The 13,072-nt window shown below is 57.0% G+C and overlaps 1 protein-coding gene across 2 annotated transcripts in view; it reads left to right on the top strand.

Moving 5' to 3' along the window:
• The window catches only part of STK36 (serine/threonine kinase 36), a 104,921-nt gene that overhangs the window by 568 nt on the left and 91,281 nt on the right, over positions 1–13,072 (top strand). For both annotated transcript variants that reach the window (XM_066577137.1, XM_066577136.1), the window contains exons 2-4: positions 2,279–2,419; positions 3,140–3,217; positions 3,423–3,553. In XM_066577137.1, coding sequence (XP_066433234.1) covers positions 2,279–2,419; positions 3,140–3,217; positions 3,423–3,553 — 350 coding nt within the window. The remainder of the gene's footprint in view (positions 1–2,278; positions 2,420–3,139; positions 3,218–3,422; positions 3,554–13,072) is intronic.

The raw sequence follows: 13,072 nt of genomic DNA, 5'->3' as shown, positions 1-13,072 counted from the left end.
CATGACAACGGAGTGACACAACCATGTACAGACTGTTTTATTGTGACAACAGGGTGACACCACCATGTACAGACTGTTATATCATGACAACGGAGTGACACCACCATGCACAGACTGTTATATCCTGACAATAGGGTGACACCACCATGCACAGACTGTTATATCCTGACAATAGGGTGACACCACCATGCACAGACTGTTATATCCTGACAATAGGGTGACACCACCATGCACAGACTGTTATATCCTGACAATAGGGTGACACCACCATGCACAGACTGTTATATCCTGACAATAGGGTGACACCACCATGCACAGACTGTTATATCCTGACAATAGGGTGACACCACCATGTACAGACTGTTATATCATGACAATAGGGTGACACCACCATGTACAGACTGTTATATCCTGACAATAGGGTGACACCACCATGTACAGACTGTTATATCCTGACAATAGGGTGACACCACCATGTACAGACTGTTATATCCTGACAATAGGGTGACACCACCATGTACAGACTGTTATATCATGACAACGGAGTGACACAACCATGTACAGACTGTTTTATTGTGACAATGGGGTGACACCACCATGCACAGACTGTTATATCCTGACAATAGGGTGACACCACCATGTACAGACTGTTATATCCTGACAATAGGGTGACACCACCATGTACAGACTGTTATATCCTGACAATAGGGTGACACCACCATGTACAGACTGTTATATCATGACAATAGGGTGACACCACCATGTACAGACTGTTATATCCTGACAATAGGGTGACACCACCATGTACAGACTGTTATATCCTGACAATAGGGTGACACCACCATGTACAGACTGTTATATCATGACAACGGAGTGACACAACCATGTACAGACTGTTTTATTGTGACAATGGGGTGACACCACCATGCACAGACTGTTATATCCTGACAATAGGGTGACACCACCATGTACAGACTGTTATATCCTGACAATAGGGTGACACCACCATGTACAGACTGTTATATCCTGACAATAGGGTGACACCACCATGTACAGACTGTTATATCCTGACAATAGGGTGACACCACCATGTACAGACTGTTATACCATGACAACGGGGTGACACCACCATGTACAGACTGTTATATCCTGACAATAGAGTGACACCACCATGCACAGACTTTTATATCCTGACAATAGGGTGACACCACCATGCACAGACTGTTATATCCTGACAATAGGGTGACACCACCATGTACAGACTGTTATATCCTGACAATAGGGTGACACCACCATGTACAGACTGTTATATCATAACGGAGTGACACCACCATGTACAGACTGTTATACCATGACAACGGGGTGACACCACCATGTACAGACTGTTATACCATGATAACAGAGTGACACCACCATGTACAGACTGTTATACCATGACAACGGAGTGACACTACCATGTACAGACTGTTATACCGTGATAACGGGGTGACACCACCATGTACAGACTGTTATACCATGATAACGGAGTGACACCACCATGTACAGACTGTTATACCGTGATAACGGAGTGACACCACCATGTACAGACTGTTATACCGTGACAACGGGGTGACACCACCATGTACAGACTGTTATACCATGATAACGGAGTGACACCACCATGTACAGACTGTTATACCATGACAACGGAGTGACACTACCATGTACAGACTGTTATACCGTGATAACGGGGTGACACCACCATGTACAGACTGTTATACCGTGATAACGGAGTGACACCACCATGTACAGACTGTTATACCGTGATAACGGAGTGACACTACCATGTACAGACTGTTATACCGTGATAACGGGGTGACACCACCATGTACAGACTGTTATACCGTGATAACGGGGTGACACCACCATATACAGACTGGTATAGCATCATAATGGGGTGACACCACCATGTACAGACTGTTATACCGTGATAACGGGGTGACACCACCATATACAGACTGGTATATCATCATAATGGGGTGACACCACCATGTACAGACTGTTATACCATGACAACGGGGGTGACACCACCATGTACAGACTGTTATACCGTGACAACACCATGTACAGACTGCTATATCACGGTGACGGAAGTGACACATTATATAGTGACTGTTATAGCGCAGTGACTGGTGTGACACATTATATAGTGACTGTTATACACTGGATGTCTGGTTTCCTCCATCATGGCCCTTGTGGTTACTTGGGACGTATTTTGTTGCTTTCTCTTATCATGCAGATTGTGGCTCTGAAGTTCATTCCTAAAGTGGGGCGCTCGGAGAAAGAGCTGAATGGCCTGAAGCGAGAGATCCAGATCATGACGGACCTGCAACACCCCAACATTGTGCGCATGCTGGACAGCTGTGAGACTGAACGAGAAGTAAGCAGGGACCCCCGGAGATGGCGATATAAGGGACCGCTTCAGCGCCCAGGACATTGGAGAGAGCTGCAGTACCGAACAACCGTGCTGCAAACAATGTTCTCACCGTTCTGGCTGTTCACAGCAGCTACTCATCAGCTTGTCACAGGGGTCCCGAGCAGCGGACCCCTCCATTCTGCAATAGGTGACTGTGAGAATGGGGGTCCTGTGGTCAACTGTCTACCTCATTGTGTGCCCACTGCCTCCCCCTGCACCAGTGAGGAGATGATTGAATATAGCGGCAGTCATGCGTGTGCAGTGCCGCTCCATTCATCTTCAGTGGGACTACCGGATATGTCAGCCCTCCTGAAATGAAGGGCGTGGCGCCGCATATGTTCACCCGCTACTCACTTCTCCATGTCACTGCAGGTGCAGTGAGCCCACAGGACCCCTGTTCTCAGGATCACTGGTGAGACCCCCATGAATCAGACTCTTATCACCTGTCCTGCGATACCACCTCTTTAAGGCCTTATTCACACATGCACACTTAATATCAGATTTCAATGTGTTTTTTAACATGCATGTAATTTGCGCGCACATTTGTTTGCACAGAAAACCATGCAGCATGCTGTATATTTCTGCACAGTTGCGCATGATTGGCAGTCTCCTCCGAGGTGTGCTACGGTCTCAGACCTCGCCCCTCGTGTTCAGAGGTACTAATGCTTCTCTCGGGTTCCTCAGGTTGTTGTGGTCACAGAATACGCAGAGGGAGAATTATTCCAGATTCTGGAGGATGACGGCAGCTTGTCTGAAGAGTTAGTAAGTACAAGAAAGTATCACTTACTGCAGATTATGTATATAGGGGGCCGCCTGATGAGCGGCAGCAGTAATACCCCTCACATCTGGAATAGGAGGCTGTGTTAGGGAAGATTTTATTTTACATATATTCTGTATGTCTCTATATAATATAATATAATGCATGGCGGGGGGTTGCTTTAATGGGTATTCATGTCTTCTCCTGAAGGTGAGGGACGTGTCCGCCCAACTTGTCTCTGCGTTATACTATCTGCATTCTCACCGGATCCTGCACCGAGACATGAAGCCACAGAACATCTTACTGGGCAAAGATGAGACTGTCAAACTGTGCGACTTCGGGTGAGTAGGCTAGCACAATGGTGACGGGGCTACGGAGATGTCGCAATGTGCATGTGTGTCTAGTGCCAAGATTTGGTTAAGAGCGGCACCAATTGACTGTGATTGGGGGAGGAGGTGTATTCTGGGATCTATATGTGTGAGGGGTACCTCTGTGTGACTCTATGGGAGGGGGGGATCTCTGTGCGTCTCTATGGGAGGGGGGATCTCTGTGCGTCTCTATGGGAGGGGGGGATCTCTGTGCGTCTCTATGGGAGGGGGGGATCTCTGTGCGTCTCTATGGGAGGGGGGGGGGATCTCTGTGCGTCTCTATGGGAGGGGGGGGGGATCTCTGTGCGTCTCTATGGGAGGGGGGGGATCTCTGTGCGTCTCTATGGGAGGGGGGGGATCTCTGTGCGTCTCTATGGGAGGGGGATCTCTGTGCGTCTCTATGGGGGGGATCTCTGTGCGTCTCTATGGGGGGGGGGATCTCTGTGCGTCTCTATGGGGGGGGGGATCTCTGTGCGTCTCTATGGGGGGGGGGATCTCTGTGCGTCTCTATGGGGGGGATCTCTGTGCGTCTCTATGGGGGGGATCTCTGTGCGTCTCTATGGGGGGGATCTCTGTGCGTCTCTATGGGGGGGATCTCTGTGCGTCTCTATGGGGGGGGGGGATCTCTGTGCGTCTCTATGGGCGGGGATCTCTGTGCGTCTCTATGGGCGGGGATCTCTGTGCGTCTCTATGGGGGGGGGATCTCTGTGCGTCTCTATGGGGGGGGGGGATCTCTGTGCGTCTCTATGGGGGGGGGGGATCTCTGTGCGTCTCTATGGGGGGGGGGATCTCTGTGCGTCTCTATGGGGGGGGGGATCTCTGTGCGTCTCTATGGGGGGGGGGATCTCTGTGCGTCTCTATGGGGGGGGGATCTCTGTGCGTCTCTATGGGGGGGGATCTCTGTGCGTCTCTATGGGGGGGGGATCTCTGTGCGTCTCTATGGGGGGGGGATCTCTGTGCGTCTCTATGGGGGGGGGATCTCTGTGCGTCTCTATGGGGGGGGATCTCTGTGCGTCTCTATGGGGGGGGATCTCTGTGCGTCTCTATGGGGGGGGATCTCTGTGCGTCTCTATGGGGGGGGATCTCTGTGCGTCTCTATGGGGGGGGATCTCTGTGCGTCTCTATGGGGGGGGATCTCTGTGCGTCTCTATGGGGGGGGGATCTCTGTGCGTCTCTATGGGGGGGGATCTCTGTGCGTCTCTATGGGGGGGGGGATCTCTGTGCGTCTCTATGGGGGGGGGGATCTCTGTGCGTCTCTATGGGGGGGGGGGATCTCTGTGCGTCTCTATGGGGGGGGGATCTCTGTGCGTCTCTATGGGGGGGGGGATCTCTGTGCGTCTCTATGGGGGGGGGATCTCTGTGCATCTCTATGGGGGGGGGGATCTCTGTGCGTCTCTATGGGGGGGGGATCTCTGTGCGTCTCTATGGGGGGGGGATCTCTGTGCGTCTATATGGGGGGGGGATCTCTGTGCGTCTCTATGGGGGGGGGATCTCTGTGCGTCTCTATGGGGGGGATCTCTGTGCGTCTCTATGGGAGGGGGGTATATCGGTGGGGGACCTCTGTGTATCAGTGGGGGGGGGGACCTCTGTGTATCAGTGGTGGGGGACCTCTGTGTGTCCGTATCAGTGGGGGGGGGGGACCTCTGTGTGTCTGTGTATCATGGGGGGGGACCTCTGTGTGTCTGTGCTTCAGTGGGGGGGACACCTCTGTGTGTCTGTGCATCAGTGGAGGGGGTCCTCTGTGTATTAGTTGGGGGGGACCTCTGTATCAGTGGGGGGGGGACCTCTGTGTGTCTAGATCAGTGGGGGGAGGGGACCTCTGTGTGTGTCTCTATCGGTGGGGGGAGGGGACCTCTGTGTGTGTCTCTATCGGTGGGGGGAGGGGACCTCTGTGTGTCTCTCTATCGGTGGGGGGAGGGACCTCTGTGTGTCTCTCTATCGGTGGGGGGAGGGACCTCTGTGTGTCTCTATATCGGTGGGGGGAGGAACCTCTGTGTGTCTCTCTATCAGTGGGGGGAGGGGACCTCTGTGTCTCTCTATCGGTGGGGGGAGGGGACCTCTGTGTGTCTCTCTATCGGTGGGAGGAGGGACCTCTGTGTGTCTCTCTATCGGTGGGGGGAGGGACCTCTGTGTGTGTCTCTATCGGTGGGGGGAGGGGACCTCTGTGTGTGTCTCTATCGGTGGGGGGAGGGGACCTCTGTGTGTCTCTCTATCGGTGGGGGGAGGGACCTCTGTGTCTCTTTCGGTGGGGGGAGGGACCTCTGTGTGTGTCTCTATCGGTGGGGGGAGGGACCTCTGTGTGTGTCTCTATCGAGGGGGGAGGGACCTCTGTGTGTGTCTCTATCGTGGGGGGAGGGACCTCTGTGTGTGTCTCTATCGGTGGTGGGAGGGACCTCTGTGTGTGTTTCTATCGGTGGGGGGAGGGACCTCTGTGTGTGTCTCTATCGGTGGGGGGAGGGACCTCTGTGTGTGTGTCTCTATCGGTGGGGGGAGGGACCTCTGTGTGTGTCTCTATCGGTGGGGGGGGACCCCTGTGTGTCTCTCTATCGCTGGGGGGAGGGGACCTCTGTGTGTGTCTCTATCGGTGGGGGGAGGGAACTCTGGGTGTCTCTATCGGTGGGGGGAGGGACCTCTGTGTGTGTCTCTATCGGTGGGGGGAGGGACCTCTGTGTGTGTCTCTATCGGTGGGGGGAGGGACCTCTGTGTGTGTCTCTATCGGTGGGGGGAGGGGACCTCTGTGTGTGTCTCTATCGGTGGGGGGAGGGACCTCTGTGTGTGTCTCTATCGGTGGGGGGAGGGACCTCTGTGTGTGTCTCTATCGGTGGGGGGAGGGACCTCTGTGTGTGTCTCTATCCGTGGGGGGAGGGACCTCTGTGTGTGTCTCTATCGGTGGGGGGAGGGACCTCTGTGTGTGTCTCTATCGGTGGGGGGAGGGACCTCTGTGTGTGTCTCTATCGGTGGGGGGAGGGACCTCTGTGTGTGTCTCTATCGGTGGGGGGAGGGACCTCTGTGTGTGTCTCTATCGGTGGGGGGAGGGACCTCTGTGTGTCTCTCTATCGGTGGGGGGAGGGACCTCTGTGTGTCTCTCTATCGGTGGGGGGAGGGACCTCTGTGTGTCTCTCTATCGGTGGGGGGAGGGGACCTCTGTGTGTCTCTCTATCGGTGGGGGGAGGGGACCTCTGTGTGTCTCTCTATCGGTGGGGGGAGGGGACCTCTGTGTGTCTCTCTATCGGTGGGGGGAGGGGACCTCTGTGTGTCTCTCTATCGGTGGGGGGAGGGACCTCTGTGTGTCTCTCTATCGGTGGGGGGAGGGGACCTCTGTGTGTCTCTCTATCGGTGGGGGGAGGGGACCTCTGTGTGTCTCTCTATCGGTGGGGGGAGGGGACCTCTGTGTGTCTCTCTATCGGTGGGGGGAGGGGACCTCTGTGTGTCTCTCTATCGGTGGGGGGAGGGGACCTCTGTGTGTCTCTCTATCGGTGGGGGGAGGGGACCTCTGTGTGTCTCTCTATCGGTGGGGGGAGGGACCTCTGTGTGTCTCTCTATCGGTGGGGGGAGGGACCTCTGTGTGTCTCTCTATCGGTGGGGGGAGGGACCTCTGTGTGTCTCTCTATCGGTGGGGGGAGGGACCTCTGTGTGTGTCTCTCTATCGGTGGGGGGTGGGGATCTCTGTGTGTCTCTATGGGAGGGGGGATCTCTGTGTGTCTTTATGGGAGGGTGGATCTCTGTGTGTCTCTATGGGAGGGGGGATCTCTGTGTGTCTCTATGGGAGGGGGGATCTCTGTGTGTCTCTATGGGAGGGGGGATCTCTGTGTGTCTCTATGGGAGGGGGGATCTCTGTGTGTCTCTATGGGAGGGGGGATCTCTGTGTGTCTCTATGGGAGGGGGGATCTCTGTGTGTCTCTATGGGAGGGGGGATCTCTGTGTGTCTCTATGGGAGGGGGGGATCTCTGTGTGTCTCTATGGGAGGGGGGGATCTCTGTGTGTCTATGGGAGAGGGGATCTCTGTGTCTCTATGGGAGGGGGGATCTCTGTATGGGAGGGGGTATCTCTGTGTCTCTATGGAAGGGGGGATCTCTGTGTGTGTCTCTATGGGAGGGGGGATCTCTGCGTGTCTCTATGGGAGGGGGGATCTCTGTGTGTCTCTATGGGAGGGGGGATCTCTGTGTGTCTCTATGGGAGGGGGGATCTCTGCGTGTCTCTATGGGAGGGGGGATCTCTGCGTGTCTCTATGGGAGGGGCGATCTCTGCGTGTCTTTATGGGGGGGGATCTCTGCGTGTCCCAATGGGGGGGGGATCTCTGCGTGTCCCAATGGGGGGGGGATCTCTGCGTGTCTCTATGGGGGGGGGGATCTCTGCGTGTCTTTATGGGGGGGGGGATCTCTGCGTGTCTCTATGGGGGGGGGATCTCTGCGTGTCTCTATGGGGGGGGGGGATCTCTGCGTGTCTCTATGGGGGGGGGGGATCTCTGTGTGTCTCTATGGGGGGGGGGATCTCTGTGTGTCTCTATGGGGGCGGATCTCTGTGTGTCTCTATGGGGGCGGATCTCTGTGTGTCTCTATGGGGGGGGATCTCTGTGTGTCTCTATGGGAGGGGGGATCTTTGCGTGTCTCTATGGGAGGGGGGATCTCTGTGTGTCTCTATGGGAGGGGGGATCTCTGTGTGTCTCTATGGGAGGGGGGATCTCTGTGTGTCTCTATGGGAGGGGGGATCTCTGTGTGTCTCTATGGGAGGGGGATCTCTGTGTGTCTCTATGGGAGGGGGATCTCTGCGTGTCTCTATGGGAGGGGGATCTCTGCGTGTCTCTATGGGAGGGGGATCTCTGCGTGTCCCTATGGGAGGGGGATCTCTGCGTGTCCCTATGGGAGGGGGATCTCTGCGTGTCTCTATGGGAGGGGGGATCTCTGTGTGTCTATATGGGAGGGGGGATCTCTGTGTGTGTCTATGGGAGGGGGATCTCTGTGTGTCTCTATGGGAGGGAGGTTCTCTGTATGGGAGGGGGGATCTCTGTGTCTCTATGGGAGGGGGGATCTCTGTATGTCTCTTAGGGGGGGCCATCTCTGTGTGTCTCTATGGGAGGGGGGGAACTCTGTATGTCTCTTAGGGGGGGGCGATCTCTGCGTGTCTATATGGGAGGGGGGATCTCTGTGTGTCTCTATGGGATGGGGAATATCTGTGTCTCTATGGGAGGGGGGCTCTCTGTGTGTGTCTCTATGGGAGGGGGATCTCTGTGTGTCTCTATGGGAGTGGGGATCTCTGTGTGTCTCTATGGGAGGGGGGATCTCTGTGTGTCTCTGGGAGGGGGGATCTCTGTGTGTCTCTATGGGAGGGGGGATCTCTGTCTGTCTCTATGGGGGGGGGATCTCTGTGTGTCTCTATGGGGGGGGATCTCTGTGTGTCTCTATGGGAGGGGGATCTCTGTGTGTCTCTATGGGAGGGGGGATCTCTGGGTGTCTCTATGGGAGGGGGGATCTCTGCGTGTCTCTATGGGAGGGGGGATCTCTGCGTGTCTCTATGGGAGGGGGGATCTCTGCGTGTCTCTATGGGAGGGGGGATCTCTGCGTGTCTCTATGGGAGGGGGGATCTCTGCGTGTCTCTATGGGAGGGGGGATCTCTGCGTGTCTCTATGGGAGGGGGGATCTCTGCGTGTCTCTATGGGAGGGGGGATCTCTGCGTGTCTCTATGGGAGGGGGGATCTCTGCGTGTCTCTATGGGAGGGGGGATCTCTGCGTGTCTCTATGGGAGGGGGGATCTCTGCGTGTCTCTATGGGAGGGGGGATCTCTGCGTGTCTCTATGGGAGGGGGGATCTCTGCGTGTCTCTATGGGAGGGGGGATCTCTGCGTGTCTCTATGGGAGGGGGGATCTCTGCGTGTCTCTATGGGAGGGGGGATCTCTGCGTGTCTCTATGGGAGGGGGGATCTCTGCGTGTCTCTATGGGAGGGGGGATCTCTGCGTGTCTCTATGGGAGGGGGGATCTCTGCGTGTCTCTATGGGAGGGGGGATCTCTGCGTGTCTCTATGGGAGGGGGGATCTCTGCGTGTCTCTATGGGAGGGGGGATCTCTGCGTGTCTCTATGGGAGGGGGGATCTCTGCGTGTCTCTATGGGAGGGGGGATCTCTGCGTGTCTCTATGGGAGGGGGGATCTCTGCGTGTCTCTATGGGAGGGGGGATCTCTGCGTGTCTCTATGGGAGGGGGGATCTCTGCGTGTCTCTATGGGAGGGGGGATCTCTGCGTGTCTCTATGGGAGGGGGGATCTCTGCGTGTCTCTATGGGAGGGGGGATCTCTGCGTGTCTCTATGGGGGGTGGGGATCTCTGCGTGTCTCTATGGGAGGGGGGATCTCTGCGTGTCTCTATGGGAGGGGGGATCTCTGCATGTCTCTATGGGGGGTGGGGATCTCTGTGTGTGTCTCTATCGGTGGGGGGAGGGGATCTCTGTGTGTGTCTCTATCGGTGGGGGGAGGGGATCTCTGTGTGTGTCTCTATCGGTGGGGGGAGGGGACCTCTGTGTGTGTCTCTATCGGTCGGGGGAGGGGACCTCTGTGTGTGTCTCTATCGGTGGGGGGAGGGGACCTCAGTGTGTGTCTCTATCGGTGGGGGGAGGGGACCTCTGTGTGTGTCTCTATCGGTGGGGGAAGGGGACCTCTGTGTGTGTGTCTCTATCGGTGGGGGGAGGGGACCTCTGTGTGTGTCTCTATCGGTGTGTGGGGGGGGGGACAGCTCTTTGTGTGTCCCGTTATCGGTCGGGGCCCCCCCATCCGTATGTGTCTCTATATCGGCGCAGGACCCTCTGTGTGTGTCCCTATATCGGTGGGGGCCCTCTGTGTGTGTCTCTATCGGTGGGCGGAGGGGACCTCTGTGTGTGTCTCTCGGTGGGGGGAGGGGACCTCTGTGTGTGTCTCTCGGTGGGGGGAGGGGACCTCTGTGTGTGTCTCTCGGTGGGGGGAGGGGACCTCTGTGTGTGTCTCTCTCGGTGGGGGGAGGGGACCTCTGTGTGTGTCTCTCTCGGTGGGGGGAGGGGACCTCTGTGTGTGTCTATATGGGTGGGGGGAGGGGACCTCTGTGTGTGTCTCTATCGGTGGGGGGAGGGGACCTCTGTGTGTGTCTCTATCGGTGGGGGGAGGGGACCTCTGTGTGTGTCTCTATCGGTGGGGGGAGGGGACCTCTGTGTGTGTCTCTATGGGTGGGGGGAGGGGACCTCTGTGTGTGTCTCTATCGGTGGGGGGAGGGGACCTGTGTGTGTGTGTGTGTCTCTATCGCTGGGGGGGACACCTCTGTGTCGGTGCGTGGGGGGGGGACCCTCTGTGTGTGTCTTTATCGGTGACGGGGGGGACCTCTCTGTGTGTGTGTGTCTATATATGTGGCGGGGGGAACCTCTGTGTGTGTCCGTATATCGGTGGAGGAGGACCTCTCAGTGTGTGTCTCTATCGGTGTGGGGGAGGGGACCTCTGTGTGTGTCTCTATCGGTGGGGGGAGGCACCTCTGTGTGTGTCTCTGTCGGTGGGGGGAGGCACCTCTGTGTGTGTCTGTATATAGGTGTGGGGGGGACCTGTGTGTGTCTGTATTTAGGTGTGGGGGGGACCTGTGTGTGTCTGTATATAGGTGTGGGGGGGACCTGTGTGTGTCTGTATATAGGTGTGGGGGGGACCTGTGTGTGTCTGTATATAGGTGTGGGGGGGACCTCTGTGTTTCTGTATATCGGTGCGGGGGGACCTCTATGTGTCTGTATATCTATGCGGGGGGGACCTCTGTGTATCTGTATATTGGTGGCGGGGAGACCTCTGTGTATCTGTATATTAGTGGCGGGGGGACCTCTCTGTATCTGTATATTGGTGGGGGGGGGGACCCTCTGTGTGTCTGTATATCGGTGGGGGGGGGACCTCTGTTTGTCTGTATATCGGTGGGGGCACACTTCCGTGCGTGTCTCTATATCGGCAGGGGGGGCGGACACCTCTGTGTGTGCCCCTATATCGGCAGGGGGGGCAGACACCTGTGTGTGTCCCTATATTGGTGGGGGGTGCGGACACCTCTGTTTGTGTCCCTATATCGGCGGGGTGGGGCAGACAGCTCTGTGTGTGTCTATATATCGGCGGGGGACCCTCTGTGTGTGTCCCTATATCGGTGGGGGCCCTCTGTGTGTTTCTCTATCGGTGGAGGGAGGGAACCTCTGTGTGTCTCTCTATCGGTGGAGGAAGGGAACCTCTGTGTGTCTCTCTATCGGTGGAGGGAGGGAACCTCTGTGTGTCTCTCTATTGGTGGGGGGAGGGGACCTCTGTGTGTCTCTCTATCGGTGGGGGGAGGGGACCTCTGTGTGTCTCTCTATCGGTGGGGGGAGGGGACCTCTGTGTGTCTCTCTATCGCTGGGGGGAGGGGACCTCTGTGTGTCTGTCTATCGCTGGGGGGAGGGGACCTCTGTGTTTCTGTCTATCGCTGGGGGGAGGGGACCTCTGTGTGTCTCTCTATCGCTGGGGGGGGGGGCGGACAGCTCTGTGTGTGTCCCTTTATTGGTGGGGGCAACACCTCTGTGTGTGTCTCTATATCGGCGCGGGACCCTCTGTGTGTGTCTCTGTCGGTGGGGGGAGGCACCTCTGTGTGTGTCTCTGTCGGTGGGGGGAGGCACCTCTGTGTGTGTCTCTGTCGGTGGGGGGAGGCACCTCTGTGTGTGTCTCTGTCGGTGGGGGGAGGCACCTCTGTGTGTGTCTCTGTCGGTGGGGGGAGGCACCTCTGTGTGTGTCTCTGTCGGTGGGGGGAGGCACCTCTGTGTGTGTCTCTGTCGGTGGGGGGAGGCACCTCTGTGTGTGTCTCTGTCGGTGGGGGGAGGCACCTCTGTGTGTGTCTCTGTCGGTGGGGGGAGGCACCTCTGTGTGTGTCTCTGTCGGTGGGGGGAGGCACCTCTGTGTGTGTCTCTGTCGGTGGGGGGAGGCACCTCTGTGTGTGTCTCTGTCGGTGGGGGGAGGCACCTCTGTGTGTGTCTCTGTCGGTGGGGGGAGGCACCTCTGTGTGTGTCTCTGTCGGTGGGGGGAGGCACCTCTGTGTGTGTCTCTGTCGGTGGGGGGAGGCACCTCTGTGTGTGTCTCTGTCGGTGGGGGGAGGCACCTCTGTGTGTGTCTCTGTCGGTGGGGGGAGGCACCTCTGTGTGTGTCTCTGTCGGTGGGGGGAGGCACCTCTGTGTGTGTCTCTGTCGGTGGGGGGAGGCACCTCTGTGTGTGTGTGTCTCTGTCGGTGGGGGGAGGCACCTCTGTGTGTGTGTGTCTCTGTCGGTGGGGGGAGGCACCTCTGTGTGTGTGTGTCTCTGTCGGTGGGGGGAGGCACCTCTGTGTGTGTGTGTCTCTGTCGGTGGGGGGAGGCACCTCTGTGTGTGTGTGTCTCTGTCGGTGGGGGGAGGCACCTCTGTGTGTGTGTGTCTCTGTCGGTGGGGGGAGGCACCTCTGTGTGTGTGTGTCTCTGTCGGTGGGGGGAGGCACCTCTGTGTGTGTGTGTGTGTCTCTGTCGGTG

Source organism: Eleutherodactylus coqui, chromosome 8, assembly GCF_035609145.1.
Source record: "Eleutherodactylus coqui strain aEleCoq1 chromosome 8, aEleCoq1.hap1, whole genome shotgun sequence".
Classification (NCBI taxonomy): domain Eukaryota; kingdom Metazoa; phylum Chordata; class Amphibia; order Anura; family Eleutherodactylidae; genus Eleutherodactylus; species Eleutherodactylus coqui.
The sequence above is the reverse complement of the archived record's forward strand: the minus strand, read 5'-3'. Positions and strand labels throughout refer to the sequence as shown.